The 22,350-nt window shown below is 43.0% G+C and overlaps 2 protein-coding genes, 1 long non-coding RNA gene and 1 other non-coding gene across 4 annotated transcripts; 1 reads left to right on the forward strand and 3 right to left on the reverse strand.

Annotated features, from left to right (window-relative positions):
• Positions 1-237: 237 nt before the first annotated feature.
• On the reverse strand, positions 238-308 carry TRNAG-CCC (transfer RNA glycine (anticodon CCC)). The gene has a single exon. It is a non-coding gene; the product is annotated as a tRNA-Gly (tRNA).
• Positions 309-608: 300 nt separating this feature from the next.
• LOC135652990 (ferritin-like catalase Nec2) lies at positions 609-1,773 on the reverse strand. The gene is made up of 3 exons (XM_065174395.1): positions 1,433-1,773; positions 1,135-1,360; positions 609-989 (listed from the first exon to the last, which is right to left on the reverse strand). The coding sequence occupies exons 1-3, from the start codon at positions 1,771-1,773 to the stop codon at positions 609-611; spliced, it is 948 nt and encodes a 315-aa protein (XP_065030467.1).
• A 12,221-nt stretch (positions 1,774-13,994) lies between these two features.
• Positions 13,995-17,201, reverse strand: LOC103971491 (pollen-specific leucine-rich repeat extensin-like protein 3). Its single transcript, XM_065173511.1, has one exon. The coding sequence runs from the start codon at positions 17,156-17,158 to the stop codon at positions 14,093-14,095; it is 3,066 nt and encodes a 1,021-aa protein (XP_065029583.1). The 5' UTR covers positions 17,159-17,201; the 3' UTR covers positions 13,995-14,092.
• Positions 17,202-17,871: 670 nt separating this feature from the next.
• Positions 17,872-19,038, forward strand: LOC135653452 (uncharacterized). The gene is made up of 2 exons (XR_010502418.1): positions 17,872-18,703; positions 18,810-19,038. It is a non-coding gene; the product is annotated as an uncharacterized LOC135653452 (long non-coding RNA).
• The last annotated feature ends 3,312 nt before the right edge of the window (positions 19,039-22,350 follow it).

The following is a 22,350-nucleotide window of genomic DNA, read 5'->3' on the forward strand; positions in this document are numbered from 1 at the left end:
AGTTTGAGCCCACCGCATGGAGTAGTACTGTGGCAGGAAATTAGCAGATGCAATAAGGTAAGCATGCGGGAGTTGTTCCTTCCTTGCTTTGTGGTGAAGATATCTACCAAAGACGAAAAATGAAGCAGCAAACATGGCACGGACAACAGGAACAAGTATCCTTTTCTTCCCCGTAGGGTTAGGAAGGAGAAGTTGCCGATACTTTACACATATATAGCCGGTGGAAGACAAAAAAAATGCGCATCCGGGGAATCGAACCCCGGTCAGTACCGTGGGAGGGTACTATGATACCACTACACCAGATGCGCTTGTGGTTAAGTTGGATCTAGAAATCTATATAACTTTAATATATTCCTAAAGCAAGTTGATCATTGCACTAACTCACTATGCGCTGTTCATTGTCTTGGACTATTCAAATCGGTATTTCAAAGATTTGGGATAAGAGGACAAATTAACTGAAGTAGTATCGCATGCACTTGTCCGTTGCCGGTTGCGTAGTCCACTGTTGTAGAAGGAATCATAACTGGCACTTGCAAAATGGATCTTCGACTGCCGTATTTTTATTGTCATTTATATGGCATCGCCACTGTCAATTACATACATTTAATCTAAGCAAATTTAAGAAGACCTCTGGCAATGGCGCCATCACCACCCTTCGGCAAGAAGCCTCCAGGCGTACCCTCATCGCCGGTGCCATAAACGATCCGAAGGATCTCCGCTGGTGTCCTCTTGTAAGCGACCGAGTTGACGTTGGCCGATAGTACGTTGCTGTTGGTCTTGTTCTCGGCACCCCAGCCGACGGGGACGAGAAGGCCTTCGTCTTTGACACCACAAGAAGCCAGCTTGTTCCTTAGCTCTGACACCTTCGTGGTGAACTCTGCCACTGTTAGGTTCTTGTAAGGTTGGACGACCTCATTCGCTCGCTCATACAGTAGGGTTCTTATAACTGCATCTTGCCCAGATTCAACTGCCAACAGTCCCGCAAGAAGCTGCACCAAGTAGACAGTACATCGGATACGGTTAGTTTTCTGCATCCGCTGTGTAGCTACACATAGAAGAGACGGAGATATATATATATATATATATATATATATAGGGAGAAGGAGAGAGAGATTAGTTGAAGGGGTATTTTACTCTCTTGGAGAGATAACCGTTGATGTTGGGGTTGGCGCCCACGTAGCCAACGAGCCCAACGTAGGGGATTACGTACGAGGCCAACAGGTAGTTGACGCTGTTGAGGTAGGGGTCGAAGGGAGGGTCGAGATGGAATCCAAAAGCGTCATCAAATATCTTGGCGAAGTGCTTGCCGCTGAGATCGATCACTGGCCTGGGGAAGCCACCCACCAACGATTTGATCGCCCTGAGAAGCGAGAACAGAATCATCGTAATGAAACACAGCAAGTACGACATATATGTATCATGCGTTACCTACCTGAGATGACCGACTTCCTGATATCCAAACTCAGCCATGATGGCGTTGGTAACGTTATCAAGATTAGCCTTGGTGGCGCCGATGGGCGGAGGTCCGCCCATGACGAGCTCAGGAGCGACGGCGTCGAGGCCGTAGCCGAGCGCGCCGTACAAGAACCAGTCGGCCTCCATGTGTTCCAGGTTAAGCGCGAACTGCAGCAGGTCGATGTCGGTAGGGAAGATGGGGATGTTGATCAGCGGCGTCGGCACGGAGCATTTGGAAGCGGCATGGGAGAGGCCGACCAGCCCAAAAGAGATGAGGAATAGAAAGGAGAGAGAGAGCACAGACGCGGATGCTGACATGGCGGGTGTCACGGTAGTGCAGTGTGCTGGCTGCTGCTGAGGGACCGTGGGTTGTTTGCTCCTCCATTTATAGAGCGCTAATGGAGGATTGGCGTTACGTCGATTGATCGGACGCAATCGTCATTCCCTATTACGACACACAGTGTGAAGGGAATATATAGATGTTTGCTTAGGAAAGAAATTGTTTGGACATATTACGATCTTCATAGGAGGAGGAGATGTGGCAAGTTGCTGCTTATAACCCCAAATTATCTCGTTCATACATCATTCTGGATAACACTCCTATCTTCGGTATAATTTTAGACAACATAAGGAATGAATACTTAGATAATTAGATTTGTTCTCCATCATCACATAGTAAGGAAGTGGTGGTCTTCTTCTCTCTCTAGGAATGAATCACTCGTCTTCACCTTATGCATGCATTAGGAACAGGAATGCAATATTGCGTCGCCTCCTCTCCATTATTTATCATTACCTACAAAACTTTTCCATTTTAAAGCACACCTCGACGATGGCAGAAAAATGATTTAGGATAGAATAAACAATGGTGGTTTATGGATGATGGATTGAATTCTAAGAGCGATACATGGAGACTCGGATCTTCATTCTGATTAGCTTTTATATCAATGTCATGTCCGCTGATATCTTACGATGTTTGCTTTTCTTATAAGGAAACAAAGAACATCTTTGCCTCTAAATGCTCCGATTGCATCACCATCATAAAATTTCCTTACCATCTATCTCTAGAAAGCATAAATAGAAAAAAAAAAAGTGAAATAGTACACTATCAGTGCACATTTAAAACGAGATAAAAATGAATGAAAAAAATTATTAAATCCATCAATCGGTAAATATATAATCATCAAATTCGAACAATAAAATGATTTGATGAAATTCATATTCATTGAGTCAATTGGTCGGACCTTATGTTTTGGCTCTATATTTTTTAATGACCTCCTCTTCATCACCTTTCATCAAGATTAAACCCTATGTGCAAGAAAATTAAGATTATATAAGTGAAGGAAAGGGATAGAATATTTTTGTTTGGATTTGATATTGTCACGAAACGTGTTAGTCTATTTTAACATTTTTATTTAATCTCATAACATGTATCATTCATAATGAACTAATATTCTATGTGAAAGAAAATTATTCGAGTGCGTCAAAGGAAGAGATTATATGAGACCAGATATCATGTAATTTATTCGGGTGATATAATTGGATCTAACCCGCAATACAAGTGGTTTCAGTCAGACCATGTCAGACTACATACTGAATCATCTCACACTATGTTGAGATGATTATATACTGAAATCAGGTCATGTGAGACTACTACATCTTTCATGTGAACTCCGTTGAACTTGTCTTCATCTATTGCTTTACTCTCCGAAGACCATTCATCACTGTCGAATGAAGCAGCAGAGCATCAAGGGCCAATTAGTTCTTTTGGTGCCACCCAACTAGAGAGTTTAAAGGACTTGTTGCCATTTATGGTTTAGCATATCAGTAAGTAATTTGAGTTATATTAAATCAGTGAGAATCAAAGATAATCCGCAATACAAAGAGTCAGACTTTATATGATGGTGAGTTAGATGAAGACAATCAATTGTTTGAGGCCCTCCAACAGGTGCTAGAGCTTCCTATCATGAGAGGGTTAGTTGTCTTGCTTGGACCACACCAAGCCAGCAAGGTGAGTTTGCAGCATCCATTATGCGAAAACTAGCACGTACAAGGAGGTCAATAGAGACAAATGAGCCGTCAACAGCTAGAATATGCTAAAAGCTTACATGTGTGTCCCATAGGCAGTCTCCTATGGCCCCAACTGGGCCCTCAGGAACCTGAGCGGACTCAAAATAATCATTAGCAACCAATAGGGCCTCATTCATCCGAGTTAATATTGGTAGAGCGATTATGATATTTGACATCATTACCATTGCTCTAAAAAACCAAAATGAGATAAAGATGATACTTTGTAATTGGTTTTTAAAGGAAGCATCAACAGTAGATCCCTTGTCAAGCCAAGACCCCTTTGACTAGGAGAAAAAGAAAGAGAACGTGAGCTGACGATGCCATGTAAAACGGTCCAATAATCATATGTGAAACGACAATCCAACATAATATGAGAAGTAGAATCAATGTGTAAATGACAGACATGATAAGAATCTTATTAGCAATGCATAAAACCAGACATATAATTGGAGATAGGTAGATAATTTCAAGAGAGTTTTCAAGAAAAAATCAGAATAACTTTTAAGGTACCAAATCATCCTCCAACACGATCGTATTTGGTTAGTGTAGTATTCAGAAAGGTGCCTAGAAACTTTGTTTATTGTTGCCATTACCCAAGGGTGTGCTTGTCCAAGCCTAGGTATATATTTGTAGGAAGTGGAGGACCTATTTAAATTAGGCAATGACCAGAGATATAAGGGATGATATTTTAGCCAGGAACAATTTAACCCAAAAGAGTCATAGGAGTTTGACAAGAATGAAATCGTTTGATACAAATGACTTTATTAACAATAAGGAGGTCCCGAATATCAAGACCCCCTTGGTCTAAAGGTGGCATTATAGTGCTCCAACTAATAAGATGTTTCTTGCTCTTTTGATTATCATCTCAAAAGAAGATTTAGAAAGCTTCGAGGACTTAGAGATATACTTATCTGATATCCAAAAGCTAAAAAGGATATGAATAGGCAGCTTTGATGATAGAGTTTTGGAGGATAAGTTTGCTAGTTTGAGAGAAGAGGAACTTGTACTATCCTTGAATTTTTCTCAAAGTCTTATCAATCAAAATGCTTTAGTACCAATATGGAAGCTAACCCTTGGATTGATAGGTTCCATAATATCTGAAAGGCTAGCTTCCTTCCTTTATATCTAAGTTGCTCATATAAAATGTTTAATGATTGGATTGGTGTGAGGATTTATCAAGATTGACCTTAGATAAGGAATTCAAAAATTTTTAAGATTTTTAGGATCTAAGAGCAAGATTTGGAGTTTACTTTAAAGGCAAGGAGAAGATCATCCACAAATATAAGATGAAAAATATAGATATCTTTAATGTTAAAATAAGTATGATCCCTTCCTCGAATCGCTCGAGTAATGAGAGCACAAATAATTTGTTGGATAATTATAAAATAATAGACAGATAAGGGAGCCCTCTACCGGATCCCATGACTACTTTTGAATAAATTTGAATATTGGCCACTGATTAAACAGACAAAAGAAGGTGAGGCGACATAAGTTACCATCCATAAAGATTTAGAAATTTTTTTATTGTATCCCAAGAAATTGAATCGAAGGCTTTTTAAGATCTAACTTTAAGAGAACATGTGGGGTTTTTACTCTTGTATAAACACTATGACCAAGCTTAGAAACTATCAAGATGTTATCAAAAATATTTTTACCTTAATAAAAGTCAATTGTTCAGGGCTAATCAACTTGCTTATGTGCATTTTGAGATGATTGGCAAGAAATTTTGTAAAGATTTTGTAGGCCATATTGCAAAGCGCAATGAGTCTAAATTCCTTAATATGGACAACATTGGAGGATTTAAGGATGTAGGCCAAGTATGACCTGAACTTCCAAGGATGAAGACACTAGAATGAAATTCAACAATGGAAGCTAATAGGTTATCTTTAATCTCATTCTAAAATTTATTATAAAATTTAATATTAAGACCATCCGAACTAGAGCTTTTACCTACCCCCATTTAGGAAAGAGCCAATTTGATTTCTGAGAAAGGTTAAATTAACGATGAGTGATCAAAAATTAAAATCGTTGGAAAAGAAGGTCAATGGCTCCAATTGGGAATGCGTAGTTAGTGTTTATATAATATATGAAGAATAAAGTTAGTGTTTATGCAGGATAGTCATTGGATTTTATGAGCCTAATTTAGTTAATGTTTTTGTCTCCTTCATTGGACTTTGATCTAATTTATCATTTGATATAAAGTCATCTATTAAGGGCAGATAACTTGTTGGTAAAGCTGATCTAACCCAATAAATTTAGAATCAGTTATGAGTATTAAAAGAGTCATTTTGCTCAAGGATGAGATAGCCTTCATGGTGACCTTAATTTAGTATTTTAGGCTTTTTTATTTTATATTTATCTAATGGTTAATCTCTTTGAGAAAAGAGCGCAGATTTTTATGGATAGGAGAGCTATCTTATCCACAACAAATATTAGCCTAAGAATATTTAATAAAAGATTAAAAGTCAAAATTAAGCGGTTAATGTGTTAAACTTAAAGTTAGAGAACTTTTTGAGCTATTTAGAGAATTGATCTTAGTTTAATGAAAGAAAATGGATGATTCTAAGCTATTTCAGAGAGATGAAAGATGATTATGTCATTATGCACTAACTTTCAAATTGAGTTAATAAGATTTTTTTTAAATTTAGCTGACACTCGATAGATACTATATTGATGATTGCATCAAGTAAATTTTAAATTAGTAAACCTATCATCGGAAAGACCATTCAAGAAGATAAAATACTAAAAGTAAAAAATAAAAAGAAGTGACCGCAGATAAAATTACATTCATATCATCATAAAGAAATGATAGCAAAAAAGAAGAGCAATTTCTATGACTCAACACTAATAGAGAAAATTATACTTACATATATGGTGAATAAATGCTTGCTTGATTCATGGACAATTAAAGGCTTGAATTGGTTGGGCATTCATCTTGGAGATGACAAGAATTCCTTTGGACTGTCCCTCAACAATAGTCAAAGTTCTTGCTCATTACTTCCTCATCCCTTTCAGGAAAAAAAAAAAAAAAAGTTTTACCCCTAAAGAAAGAGGAGAGGGGTTGAGGACTTGAGGATATTTGGGGAGAGAGAGAGAAAAGAAACAAAGTCGGGAAGAGTCGATGGTCATAGGTTCTCGATGTTCTCTCCTCATGCTCTTTTAATACTTCTACACCATATAAATTAATAAAGCCCCTCACATAAAATTATAATTTGATGTGTATTAAATCTAGTCATTTATAATGATTGAACTTTGAGTGATGGGAGAAATGAATAAATAGAATGATGATGATAACTGCAAACAGAAAATTTAAAAATAAATGAATAAAATGATCATAGGGTGGACTGCAAACAAGAAGTTTGACTATCTCAGCATATAATCACGTTACATCCCCAAGAGTGGTGGACTACTACAAAGTGAAGGTGGCCTGCATGATGTTGGAATGTGTGTGTGGATGCAATCTAAATTGATGTGACCATTAATTATTCTTCACCTGTCTCGGTCTTCAGTTTTCATTTGATATGTTCCTTTAAGAAAAAATTATCAGTAAAAAATTTGGTTGAAAATTTATACCAATCAAACTCAATTGTTTTCACCAATTTTCAAGCTCTTCATAGTCAAATTTAATATTCAGCATCCAAACTCAATATTTGCAATCAAAGTATATTCATGCTGTTCCTATTTCCTTCCATCCTCCAATAAAATTAAAAATTATAAAAACTATTTTAAAATATCACTATGAATTCATTTTTTCAAAAAATGTTTTTTTATTTCCATTATTACTATTTACAATATATATGTATATATATTAGGACCACAGAGAGAGAGAGAGCGAGCGAGCGATAGAGTTCTCTTCCTTGTTTCTTTTCTCTTAGAGAGGGGAATAGGGGGAGAAGTAAGACGAAGCAACCAACACATGGCGAGACCAACGAAGACATTCCCTTTGCTCACCGTTACGCTCATCTTCCTCCTCTTCATCACCGTTGCCGGAGGGGAGAGGGGAAAAGGAGTGGAGGGTCAGCTGCCCCTGGGCTGGAACCCTTCCCTCTCCGACTGCCGCGGAACCATCGCGGAGTGCCTCGCCGGCTATAAGTTCGACCTTGGTGATGGGGATATAAAGAGGAATAACCTTTGTATATGAACAAATACTAGAAGACCATAATACGCAGTGGAATAAAATAGAAACGCAATCAAACATAACACCAAGATAAATGTGGAAAACCCCTTCAATGTGAAGGGTAAAAATCACAGGGCAAACTAGAGATAATCCACTATGAGAATAATGAATATACAAATCTCAATCTCTTGCCTTAAACCCTAGCAACAACCACAAGAGAATAACTGAGATACAAGGATCACGTCACTGCCCACAATATCTGAAACCTCCCTAAGTAATCACAGCAAGAGTCTACTGTAGATTTGATCTAACCTGAGATGAGAAAACTGCTAGATGATTGAGAACAGTCTCTCTGCGTTGTCCTTGTCTTCTTCCCTTTCTTTCTCTTTGGAATCCCATGGCCCTCAAGATCTGCCTCGTTGCTACCTTTTTATAGCCTTTTCTGCTTCTAAAAACGCAACCACCACACCCCCCTAATCTTAATTAGGGTTAGGTTAAGAGGGGGTGTAGGCTGTGGGTTGCCCTAGCCCACATGGGCTGAATATGGGCTATCAGCCCAACAACCTCCCCCTTCAGCCCATAAGGGAGGCTGTCCCATGACTCCTCAATGTGAAGCCATGCCGACCAACTGTCGGCATATCTCCTATCTTTCTTTTGGTAAGGTCTTCGTCAACATGTCTGCTCCGTTGTCATCTGTATGAATTTTCTGAAGTTACAACTGCTTCTCTTCAAATACATTTCGAATCCAGTGGTATCTGACATCTATATGCTTTGACTTGGAATGAAACATTGAGTTCTTACACAAATGGATGACACTCTGGCTGTCACAATGCACCACATAATTTTTCTGTTTCAACCCCAATTCTTGTAAGAATTCTTTCATCCATAACATTTCTTTGCATACCTCTGTAGCAGCAATATATTCTACTTCTGTGGTGGAGAGAGCAATACACCTTTGTAACCTGGATTGCCATGACACAGCTCCCCCTGCAAAAGTAAGTACATAACCTAAAGTGGACTTCCTTGTATCTATATCTCTTGCCATATCTACATCTGTGTAACCTGTCAACATAGGTGGTCCACTTCCAAAGCTTAAACAAACCTTAGAGCTCCCTCTGAGATATCTAAAAATCCACTTCACTGCTGCCCAGTGCTCTTTGCCTGGATTTGCAAGAAATCTGCTAGTAACACCCACTGCATATGCAATGTCCGGCCTCGTACATACCATTGCATACATTAAACTTCCAACTGCTGAAGCATAAGGAACCTTTTGCATTTTCTCCTTTTTCTCATCACTTAACGGACTCTGTTCTTAGCACAACTTGAAGTGACCTGCAAGAGGAGAACCAACTGGTTTTGCATTGCTCATACTGAATCTTTCCAATACCTTCTCGATGTATTTCTTCTGTGACAACCAAATCTTCTTGTTTTTCCTATCACGAGAAATCTGCATGCCTAGTATTTACTTTGCTGGCCCCATGTCCTTCATTGCAAAAGACTCACTCAGTTCCTTCTTCAACCTGTCAATTTTAGACATATCTTTCCCAAAAATAAGCATGTCATCAACATAAAGTAAGAGAATAATAAAATCCTCACCAAACCATTTGATGTACACACAATGATCTGAAGCCGTTCTTTTGTATCCATTTTCTGTCATAAATGAATCAAACTTTCTGTACCATTGTCTTGGAGCTTGCTTTAGCCCATACAAGCTCTTCTTCAACTTGCAGACAAAATTATCTTTACCTTTGACTTTGAAGCCTTCTGGTTGCTCCATATAAATTTCCTCCTCCAAATCACCATGAAGGAAAGCTGTCTTCACATCTAACTACTCAACCTCCAAGTCCTGGCTAGCAGCAATACCAAGAGCAACATGAATAGAATACATTTTAACAATAGGAGAAAATATATCTTCAAAGTCAATACCTTTCTTTTGACCAAAGTCTTTCACAACCAATCTAGCTTTGTACTTTGGTTGAGAACAATATTCTTGAGTCTTCAACCTAAAAACCCACTTGTTCTTCAAGGCCTTCATTCCATTTGGTAGCAGCACCAAATCATAAGTGTGGTTCTTCTGAAGAGCATCCGTCTCTTCCTGCATAGCAACTAACCACTTCTCTTTCTGCTCACTCTCAACTACTTCCTGGTAACTCTCTGGTTCACCTGCATCAGTAAGCATCACATACTCATCTGTAGAGTATCTTCTGGAAGGTTGACGTTGTCTAGAAGATCTTCTCAACTGAGGTTCTGCGGGAACTTGCTCTCCTACTTCTTCTTGCTCAACATGTCCTGCAGGTAAATCAACATCAGGCTCTACACTATTTTCCTGCACATCTCCCCCATCACCCTGATATACTGGAGGAATAACTGGGTCACAATCTGCTAATCCTTCTGCAGAAGTCTTGGCTGGTGCCTTCTTCTTCAAATCCTCAAAGGTTTGATCCTCAAAGAAGACCACATCTCTGCTCCTGAACACCTTCTGCTTTTCTGGATCCCAAAGCCTGTAACCAAACTGATCATGTGAGTAACCAAGAAAAATACATTCTTTAGACTTACCATCCAGCTTGGACCTCTCATTATCTGGAACATGTGCAAATGCACGACAACCAAACACTCTCAAATGCTTGTAGGAAACATCTTTTCCTGACCATACATGCTCTACAACATCACCATCTAGGGCTGTACATGGTGATAAGTTGAACACATCAACTGCAGTCCTCAAAGCCTCATCCCAAAACCTTTTGGGTAACTTGGCCTGTGAAAGCATACATCTGATCTTTTCTATGATGGTGCGGTTCATCCTCTCTACAATTGCATTATGCTGAGGTGTACCAGGAACTGTCATCTCATGTTGGATCCCATGTGACCTGCAATAGTCATTAAACAATCCCGCATACTCACCACCATTATCTGATCTTATGCATTTCAATTTCCTTTCTGTCTCCCTTTCAACCCTAACATGAAACTCTTTGAAGACATTAATAACCTGATCTTTGGTCTTCAAAGCATAAGCCCAAACTTTTCTGGAAAAATCATCTATAAAAGTGACAAAATAAAGTGCACCACTTATACCAAGAACATCAACAGATCCACTAGGAGTTTTTGTCATCAAAGGACCACATACATCTGTATAAACACGGTCTAAGGCATGCATTTTTCTAGACAAAGCAGCACTAGCAAATGAAACTCTATGCAAGTTTCGAAGTATAAATATGTTAGAAGGGAGGGTTGTGCATGTAAATATACATCAGCGCTTTTTATTTGATTGTCGGCGCAGTCCGATAGGGTTTTGCCGAGGTTCTTCCGTGGCGACGAGCAAGATCAAGGCGGCTTAAACACTCATGGAGAAAGCGTCTGCGCTGTTGTTTACCAGCCAAACAATCAATACAAGGGTTCAGATGTATACCTCCGAGATCTGGTAATACCTCTCTCTTGGAAAGAGCTTGCAGCCCCTTCTCGCTCATGTGTCCCAATCGCCTATGCCACAACTCCATACTGAAGTCTTTCTCTATAGCATTTAACTGTTCACCATAAGCTTTAGCCTGCAACCTGTACAAAGTATGACATTTCTTTCCACTAGCTATAACAAGAGAACCCTTACTGAGCTTCCATTGCCCTATGTGAAATCTGCTTTCATACTCTTCATCATCTAGTCTTCCAACTGAAATTAAATTCAGCCTCAAGTCAACCACATGCCTCACATCCTTAAGTACCAACTTGCAGCCAAGGTTGGTCTTTAAATTGATATCACTCATGCCAATGATGTCTGCTGTGCCATAGTTGCCCATCTTGACAACACCAAAGTTTCCAGACCTGTATGTAGCAAAAAACTCTCTCCGAGGTGTAGCATGATAAGAAGCACCTGTGTCAATCACCCACTCAAGATCCTGACACACACAAGAAAAAATATCATTAGAATGAGACAAAATCAAATAATCACCACCCTGCACTATAGCTGTAGTATTATCCTTTGACTCTGTAGACTCCACTTCTTTTCCCTTTTTCTTGTTCTTCTTAGGTTGCTAAATTGGTCCTTGTAATGTCCTTTCTCACCACAGTTATAGCAAACAATATCTTTTCTTGATCTTGACTTGCTCCTACCCATACGTGAACTGCTTCTAGACTTTGACCTTCCTCTGTTCTCTGAGATAAGTGCCTGTGAATCATTCTGAAATGTTGCTGAACTCTTTCTTCTCAACTCCTCATTCAACAAACTGCTTGTTACTTGACTCATAGTGACAATACCATCTGGCGCAGAATTACTAAGGGAAACCACCAGTGTCTCCCAACTTTCTGGTAATGAACTGAGAAGTAACAATGCCTGCAACTCATCATCAAGAGACATTTTCATAGAGGATAACTGGTTAGTAATACTCTGCATTTCATTCAAATGCTCAGCAATAGAAGCACCATCTCTATATTTTAGGTTCACAAGTTTTCTGATCAAAAAAGCTTTGTTGCCAGCTGTTTTTCTTTCATAGAGACTTTCCAATTTTTTTCAAAGAGAATATGTAGAAATTTCAGTAGAAACATGGTGAAAGACACTATCATCAAGCCACTGTCTAATAAACCCAATTGTTTTTTATCTAACCTCTTCCACTCATCATCTGTCATAGTTATAGGTTTTGCACAATCCCCTTGCAAAGGTCCATACAAATCTTTGAAATACAAGAGATCTTCCATTCTTGGTTTCCATATCATCCAATTGTTTCCATTCAAACTAATCATGCGAGAAACATTACTGGCCTCCATGTTCAAATACAAAAATTAAATCACCAAAATCCCGCTCTGATACTAGTTGATGGGGATATAAAGAGGAATAACCTTTGTATATGAACAAATACTAGAAAACCATAATACGCAACGGAATAAAATAGAAACACAATCAAACAGAACACCAAGATATACGTGGAAAACCCCTTCAATGTGAAGGGTAAAAACCACAGGGCAAACTAGAGATAATCCACTATGAGAATAATGAATATACAAATCTCAATCTCTTGCCCTAAACCCTAGCAACAACCACAAGAGAATAACTGGGATACAAGGATCACATCACTGCCCATAATATCTAAAACCTCCCCAAGTAATCACAGCAAGAGTCTACTGTAGATTTGATCTAGAACACTACTAGATGATTAAGAACTGTCTCTCTGCGTTGTCCTTGTCTTCTTCCCTTTTTTTCTCTTTGGAATCCCGTGGCCCTCAAGATCTGCCTCGTTGCTATCTTTTTATAGCCTTTTCTGCTTCTAAAAACGCAGCCACCACACCCCCCTAATCTTAATTAGGGTTAGGTTAAGAGGGGGTGTGGGCTGTGGGCTGCCCTAGCCCACATGGGCTGAATATGGGCTATCAGCCCAACACTTGGGTCCGAGGCGAGCCGCCGCGTCCTCGCCAACTCCATATACATCAGCTACAACGCCCTTCGTCGGGACAGCGTCCCCTGCTCGAGCCGCGACGCCTCCTACTACAACTGCCGCCCCGGCGCCGAGGTGAACCCCTACGTCCGCAGCTGCTCCGCCATCACACGGTGTCGGAGCTGAACGGAGCTCTCTCTGACCTCGCTCTCCGTCTCCAACACAGAAAAATGACTAATTTTGTATCGTCCACATAAAATATTGTTTCTCGCGTGATTTGTGTTCAAAAAATAGAATGTAATAATAATATTATTATTATTTATGTAAAACCATTTTCTCTTTTTTCAAAAGAATATCTTTTATTATGATTTTATTATGTCAATAAATATATTAGTGTTGTAAGAAATTGAAGTTTTTCCTGGTTTGTGTAAGCAATTTTGCTATCATTGGCCATTTTCCTTGAAAAACCAAATCTACAATTTTATGGATCGATGCTCTGTTTGTATGTGCTTTCATGGTCTAAACCATGTTATTTGGGAATTAAACCAAATCTACAATTGCAAAATTCAAAGTTTTTAGTTTCTCCATGGAAATTTATTTATTTATTTCTTATGAATCCATTATTTGATTGTCCCTCTTTGGCACACCTCATCGAGCCAATCTACCCTCCCTCCAACTCAGGCAATCACGAGAGCGCCTCTTGTCGCGTTGATCTCAACATGATCATGATGAACTCGCCGCTGTATCTTTTTCTTCTTCTTCTTCTTCTTCTTCTTCTATTTGAGTTTTGCCTACCATCAATTATTGCATATATCAGGAAGAGCAGTCGATCAAGTGTCATCGATCTCACAAACAATTGAGTCTAACGAAGTAACGCATGTAAAAGAGGAGGTCGAGGACGGCATTGTAAAAATTCATCTACCTACAATTAAAGGAACATATGAAATGGTCGCAGAAGGGAAGAGCAGATACGTAGGATGGCAATTCCTTTGCATGAAGACAATGAGATGGTTTCCATGCTGCTGCCTGTCGCGCCTCCTCTTTTGCGCCGCTATGCTCTACAGAAATGGGTGCACTAGAAGATATCGAGGTATGGCTAATTGTATCCCGGATAGATGGGGGGCGGCGGCGATGAATAGCTCAATCCGCCGACTGGTGGAAGGACGTCGTTGTCGGTTGGAGGTGTTGGTGGTGGAGACGGAGGAGCTTGATGAGGAGATGAGATCGGTGGTGGTGGGGAGAAGCCTTTGGGTTGTGAAGGGGTTGGAGGTGGCGATGGGTGCACTTGTGGTGGAGTTGGCGGTGAGTGTGCTGGTGGTGGTGGTGGAGACGAGGTAATTGGAGGTGGTGGAGGCGATGCAACTGGTTGCGGTGGTGAGTGCACTAGTGGTGGCGGTGGTGAACGAACAGGTGGCGGTGATGAATGCGCTGGTGGTGTTGGTGAGTGCAATTGTGGTGGGGGAGGCGGAGCAGTTGGTGGCGGCGGTGAGTGCGCTGGTGGTGGCCGAGGCGATGCAGTTGGTGGCTGCGGTGAGCGCACTAGTGGTGGCGGAGGCGATGCAATTACTGGTGGTGGTGAGTGCACTAGTTGTGGCAGAGGCGATGCAATTACTGGTGGTGATGAGTGCGCTTCTGGTGGCGGAGGCGATGCAATTGTCGGTGGTGGTGGTGAGTGCGCTGCCGGTGGCGGAGGCGATGCAGTTGGTGGTGGTGGTGAGTGCATTAGTGGTGGCAGAGGCGATGGTGAGCGCGCCGGTGGCGGCTGTGGTGAGTGCGCTAGTGGTGGCGATGGAGAGTGTACTGGTGGTGGCGGAAGTGATGCAGTTGGTGGTGGTGGTGAGTGCGCTGGTGGTGGCGGAGGTGATGAGTGCACTGGTGGTGACGGAGGTGATGCAGCTGGTGGTGATGGTGGTGGTGGTGAGTGCATTAGTGGTGGCAGAGGCGATGGTGAGCGCGCCGGTGGCGGCGGTGGTGAGTGCGCTAGTGGTGGCGATGGAGAGTGTACTGGTGGTGGCGGAAGTGATGCAGTTGGTGGTGGTGGTGAGTGCGCTGGTGGTGGCGGAGGTGATGAGTGCACTGATGGTGACGGAGGTGATGCAGCTGGTGGTGATGGTGGTGGTGGTGAGTACATTAGTGGTGGCAGAGGCGATGGTGAGCGCGCCGGTGGCAGCGGTGGTGAGTGCGCTAGTGGTGGCGATGGAGAGTGTACTGGTGGTGGTGGTGAGTACATTAGTGGTGGCAGAGGCGATGGTGAGCGCGCCGGTGGCAGCGGTGGTGAGTGCGCTAGTGGTGGCGATGGAGAGTGTACTGGTGGTGGCGGAAGTGATGCAGTTGGTGGTGGTGGTGAGTGCGCCGGTGGTGGCGGAGGTGATGAGTGCACTGGTGGTGACGGAGGTGATGCAGCTGGAGGTGATGGTGGTGGTGAATGGACTGGAGATGGTGGTGAGGAAACCGGAGGTAGTGAAGAGTGCTGGGATGGTGGAGGTGCTGAATGGGTTGGTGGCGGTGGTGAATGAATCAGCGGAGGTAGTGGTGAATGGATCGGTGGAGGTGGTGAATAGACAGGCGGTGATGGTGATGGTGGCCGTGAGGAATTCGGATGGGGTGATGAGTGAACTGGAGGAGGTGGTGGTGAGGAACTTGGAGATGGTGAGCGAACTGAAGGAGGTGGTGAATGCGTTGGTGGTGGCGACGACTTTGGAGTCTTGACTGGGGGTGGCGGGGAGCGAACTCGCTTAACCGGTGACTCCGAGGACGATGGTGGTGGTGGTGATGAATGCACTGGTCTGGCGGGAGATTTTTTCTGTTGCGGCGGTGGCGGCGAGGAGACTGGAGTTGGCGGTGGAAGTGAGTGGACCAACGGAGGTGGTGAACGAACAGGTGGCTTCGACTTCGGCGGCGGCGATGTTGTCTTCTGCCTCGGAGATGGTTTCGCAGGAGACGAAGTGGGTTTGTTCGGAGAAGATCCACATTTGAAGCGGCCACAATCGACAGGGCGGCTCACCACCGGCGCACACAACCTGTTCGACTTCTGTCTCGGTCTCTTCGCGAGGCAATTGCTCCTGTCATCGACCACCAGCTCCAACTTCGTTGATGACGGCACGCACTCCTCGGCCTCGCCTGTGAAGAAGTTGTACGAGACCGTGAGGTTGGCGAGGCTCGGTAATTGGCAGAGCCTCCCCGGAAGCACACCCATGAGGACGTTATGCGACAGATCCAACTGCTCCACCTTGCTCAGCCCCTGGAAGCTCTTAGAGAGCTCGCCGGTGAGAGAGTTCCAGCTGGCGTCCACCACCGTCGCGTTGCCCAACATCCCCATCTCCGGCGGCAAGCACCCCACGAGCCCATTGTTCAGAAGGATGAGCTCGTTGAGGGTGGCTCCCATGTTTCCGACGCTGGCCGGAATGCACCCGCCGAGCTTGTTGTTGGCGAGCACGACGACGGAGGCCTTGGAGTTGCCGAAGTTGTCAGGGATGCCAGAGCTGAAGCGGTTGTCGTTCAAGAAAATGGCGTCGAGCTCCTTGTCGAAGAGCTCCGGTGGCAGAGCACCCTCGAAGTCATTGAACCGAAGGTCGAGGTATGTGAGGGAGGGGAGGCCAAGAACGACGCGCGGGAAAGGGCCGACGAAGCGGTTGTTGCTGGCGTCGAGCTCGCGGAGGATGACGAGGCGGGAGAAGCTCTTGGGGATGGTGCCACAGAAGCGGTTGGAGTTGATGTGGAAGAGCGCAGCGTCGGTCAGGAGGCCAAGCTCCGGGGGGAGGTGGCCGGCAATATCGGCGCCGTTAAGGTCGACGCCAGCGACGACGTTGAGCGAAGGCTCGTCGGGGGCTGGGGAGCAGAAGACGCCGTTGTAGGCGCACACGTCGGGGCCCTGCCAGTTGCCGGTGTAGTTGAAAGGATCGGAGTAGATGGCGCTCCTCCAGGCTCGGAGGGCGATGTAGGCGCGGCGGAGGCGCGGATTGGCGATGCGGACGCCGATCTCGATGTGGAACTCGAAGTCGTCGGGGAGGATTCCATTCTCGATGAGGGCCAGGAGCTGGCGGCGCGCGGTGGAGGCGGCTCCGGCGTCAGAAGAGAGGGCCGAAGAAGGGCGCGAGAGAGAAGACGCAAAGAGAAGGAGGAAGAGGAGGAGGAGGAGGAGGGAGGGGGCAGAGGCCTCCATATCGGGCAGGTGGAGAGGGGGAACGCCACCGCCTCCAGGGCTGCTGCTGCTGCTGCTGCTGCTTGCTAATAAGGGAATGAAATGGAGGGTTGAGGGGAAGGGGGTTTGGTTGACAGTTATAGAGGGAGGAGCAGTGTTGGTCGCGAGCGGCTCTCCTTGTTCTGTGGCGAGAAGACAAATGGACGCATAAATGGACGGATGACAAGTAAGCATGCTTTTGCGGAGTCCATCTTTAGCAACGTCGAATCGGACGGGCGTCGTTGTCGAGTTATCCATCCATCATGTTAGTCAACCCAAGCATCTGCATATATCGTGTAGCGTCTGATTTATACACGTATCTATACCAGTATCATGGCATTAAAAATTCTGATATACACACACGTGTGCATATATGCAGTGGACTCTTTTCTCGACACAAAATATACATTAAGCATTACACAAATAAATTCTGTTGCCATACATGGCATCATACGCCTGCAGAATGTTGTGTTTTTTCCTGCAGCACAAACATCCATCGAAGAGTTAAGAGGTAATTATAGATAATTTCATATAGTTAATTATCATTAGTATTTCGATTCTTGTAATTAAAAAATAATATTGAAATTTTTTTATTGACGGAAAAAATCATGTAAAAAAAAAGAGAAGAGGATAAAAACGTAATTTTATTTTTAAAATTATTAAATATATATTTTTTTCTCGCCGAAGCATTTCTTTTGTTCTCCTCTTTCCAACCTACCCCGCTCGACCGCCGCCGCTCCTGCACCACTCGCCGCCGCCGCTCCTGCACCGCTCGACCGCCGTCTCTCCTGCACCGCTCGCCGCCGGTAACAAATCGGGTTCTGGTCTCCTTTGGTACGGGAACAAATCGGACCGGTTGTCATTACCCTAATCTCTAATTTTGAGTTCTGGAGGGTCGGATTGATTGGCACTGTATGTGGATTGTCGGAAAGGTCGGATCTTTCCGTTGTCTTTTTCGCGTGGTCTCGGTTGTGCCCATCGGAACCGCCGTTGATCGGCGAAAAGATTTGTGCCCCATTAGTTTTTTCGGTCACCGGTCTCGGAGCCGGCGGCCAAGATTCGTTCTTGGAGTCGATTTCTAACGCGGACCGCTCTGGTGAGACGGATTTGGCCTCGTATACGCCGGGTCGTTCTTCGCCGTCGTCGCCATGGCGAGCTCGTCCGGGTGGGTCGATTACTGGAGGAAGTTCTTCCGAAGCGCCAACTCCGACATCTTCGAGGTCATCGAGCAAGCGATCCTGGTGGGATCAGATCGTGGAGAAGCTCTTCGCCGCGCTGCTGCCGCGGTGCTTCGGCTCTGACCGCGTCGAGCTGAGAGGGGCCGAGGGGGACGGCAGCATGAGGAGGCTCGGAGAGAAGGAGAGCAAGGCGGACAGCGGTACCGACGGGCCCGAGTCCTTGAACGGGGCGGTGAGCAACTAGACGAATGACGAGGCGGAGGCACTCACGGAGGATATCGAAGAGGAGGGCCAGATCGTTGGAGAGGTCATGAGGCTCAAAGATATTCTCGGAAACCAACATGATGAGGTAATTTGTGTGGTTTTTCATCGATTTGATGTTGCATTATGATCCAGAGAATGTAAATTGGTCGTGGAGTACCATTAAGCTTGAGCTTGCTGATGCTTCTTCGCAGTCTGATGCTGTCTTGTCGGAGTCTTTAAGGAGGCTGCAACTGATGGAACTTTCTGTTGATGTCCTCAAGGTGTTGATCTTGCATTCCTTTGTATCCTTTTTGTTCTATTCTGGACTCAGGATCAGGATCAGGACGCATACACTATTGCAGGAATTTGATGATTTCAAAGTGCTTGTAACTCCTTCGCCCCCCCACCGTATACAATCGCACTTTGGATTGCGCGTGATCAGATTTTTTACATCAGGTTTCTTTAGTTTCTTTTGCATGGGATGTTGGATGTGTTGTTCGATACTCAATTGTACGCTTCCATTTAGTGAAAGATAAACAAGGAAGTAAAATTGTTTCCAGTTAAGGGGTGCATATATAAATTGTGTTTGGGTTGGAAGGTTTATTTCTCTGATTTATGGTATCATCCTTGTGCTGGCAATTCGCTATAGATTCTAGAAACAGTGGGGAGTCTAACGAGGAGGGGTGGGAAAATGGAACGAGGTCTTAAAAAAAACTAGGAAATATTAAAGAAACAACAGCCTATGCAACTAACTACCTGTTGCTCAAGAAGAGAACCGAGAGACGAGGCGAGATCCACGCTAGTGTAACTTTGTAAAAGAGAAGGGACATGGAAGGAGGCGTGAGCCATGGCAATCAGCTAATCCAGAAGATACGCTGCATACGAGGAGACGAGAATTAGAAATGAGCGAACCGCAGCAAGGTTGTGATTGAATCGGACCTGGCAAATCAGCAAAGCTTGCCCCGAGCATAAAGCATTGTGATGGGGATATAAACATGAATAATCTTGGTATATGAATAAATACTATAAGGTCATGATATTCAACAAAATTAAATGAAATCACAATTAAATAGAACACCAAGATATACGTGGAAAACCCCTCCAATATGAAGGGTAAAAACCACGAGGCAAACTAGAGATAATCCACTATGAGAATAATGAATATACAAATCTCAATCTCTTGTCCTAAACTCTAGCAACAATCACAAGAGAATAACTGGGATACAAGGATCACATCACTGCCTACAATATGTAAAACCTCCCCAAGTAATCACAGCAAGAGTCTACTGTAGATTTGATCTAACCTGAGATGAGAACACTCCTAGATGATTGAGAACAGCCTCTCTGCGTTGTCCTTGTCTTCTTCCCTTTCTTTCTCTTCCTTTTCTACCTTGTTGTCCTCCTTTTCTTTGGAATCCCGTGGTTATATTTTTTTCTTCCATATTGCTACCCTATTTATACATTTTTTTGCCTCCAAAACGCAGCCACCACACTCCCCCTAATGTTAATTAGGGTTAGATTAAGAGAGGGTGAGCTGTGGGCTGCACAAGCCCACTATGGGCTAAATTTATGGGCTGCCAGCCCAACAACCTCCCCCTTCAGCCCATAAGGGAGGTTGTCCCATGACTCCTCAATGTGAAGTCATGCTGACCAACTATCGGCATATCTCCTGTCTTTCTTTTGGTAAAGTTTTTGCCAATATGTCTACTCCGTTGTCATCTGTGTGAATTTTCTGAAGCTGCAACTGCTACTCTTTAAATACATTTCGAATCCAGTGGTATCTAACATCTATATGCTTTGACTTAGAATGAAATATTAGGTTCTTACACAAATGAATGGCACTCTGGCTGTCATAATGCACTACATAATTTTTCTGTTTCAGCTCCAATTCTTGTAAGAATTCTTTCATCCATAACATTTCTTTACATACCTCTGTAGCAGCAATATATTCTGCTTCTGTGGTAGAGAGAGCAATGTACCTTTGCAATCTGGATTGCCATGACATAGCTCCCCTTGCAAAAGTAAGTACATAATCTGAAGTAGACTTTCTCGTATCTATATCTCTTGTAATATCTGTATCTGTGTAACCTATCAACACATGTGGTCCACCTCCAAAGCTTAAACAAACCTTAGAGTTCCCTCTAAGGTATCTAAAAATCCACTTCACTGCTGCCTAGTGCTCTTTGCTTGGATTTGCAAGAAATCTGCTAGTAACACCAACTGCATATGTGATGTTTGGCCTCGTATATACCATTACATACATTAAACTTCCAACTGTTGAAGCATAAAGAACCTTTTGCATTTTCTCCTTCTCCTCATCACTTGACGGACTCTGTTCTGAGCACAACTTGAAGTGACCTGCAAGAGGAGAACTAACTAGCTTTGCATTACTCATACTAAATCTTTCCAATATCTTCTCGATGTATTTCTCTTGTGACAACCAAATCTTCTTATTTTTTCTGTCACGGGAAATCTACATACCTAGTATTTGCTTTGTTGGCCCCATGTCCTTCATTGCAAAAGATTCACTTAGTTCATTCTTCAATCTATCAATTTTAGACATATCTTTTCTAAGAATAAGCATGTCATCAACATAAAGTAAGAGAATAATAAAATCCTCACCAAACCATTTGATGTACACACAATGATCTGAAGCCATTCTTTTGTATCCATTTTCTATCATAAATGAATCAAACTTTCTATACCATTGTCTTGGAGCTTGCTTTAGCCCATACAAGCTCTTCTTCAATTTACAGACAAAGTTCTCTTTACCTTTAACTTTGAAGCCTTCTGGTTGCTCCATATAAATTTCCTCCTCCAAATCCCCATGAAGGAAAGTTGTCTTCACATCTAACTGCTCAACCTCCAAGTCCCGGCTAGCAGTAATACCAAGAGCAACACGAATAGAAGACATTTTAACAACAGGAGAAAAAATCTCTTCAAAGTCAATACCTTTCTTTTGACTAAAGTCTTTCACAACCAATCTAGCTTTGTATTTTGGTTGAGAACAATATTCTTGAGTCTTCAACCTGAAAACCCACTTGTTCTTCAAGGCATTCATTCCATTTGGTAGTAGCACCAAATCATAAGTGTGGTTCTTCTGAAGAGCATCCATCTCTTCCTGTATAGCAACTAACCACTTCTCTTTCTACTCACTTTCAACTGCTTCCTGATAACTCTTTGGTTCAACTACATCAGTAAACATCACATACTCATATGTAAAGTATCTTCTGGAAGGTTGACGTTGTTTAGAAGATCTTCTCAACTGAGGTTTTGTTGGAACTTGCTCTCCTACTTCTTCTTGCTCAACATGTCCTGTAGGTAGATCAATATCAGGCTCTACACTATCTTCCTGCACATCTCCCCCATCACCCTGATATACTAGAGGAGTAATTGGGTCACAATCTGCTAATCCTTCTGCAGAAGTATTGGCTGGTGCCTTCTTCTTCAAATCTTCAAAAGTTTGATCCTCAAAGAAGACTATATCTCTGCTTCTAAACACCTTCTGCTTTTCTGGATCCCAAAGCCTATAACCAAAATGATCATGTGAGCAACCAAGAAAAATACATTCTTTAGTCTTACCATCCATCTTGGACCTCTCATTATCTGGAACATGTGCAAATGCACGACAACCAAACACTCTCAAATGCTTGTAGGAAACAATTTTTCCTGACCATACATGCTCTGCAACATCACCATCTAGGGCTGTACATAGTGATAAGTTGATCACATCAATTGTAGTCCTCAAAGCTT

This window comes from Musa acuminata, chromosome BXJ3-11 (assembly GCF_036884655.1).
Source record: "Musa acuminata AAA Group cultivar baxijiao chromosome BXJ3-11, Cavendish_Baxijiao_AAA, whole genome shotgun sequence".
NCBI classification, from domain to species: Eukaryota; Viridiplantae; Streptophyta; class Magnoliopsida; order Zingiberales; family Musaceae; genus Musa; species Musa acuminata.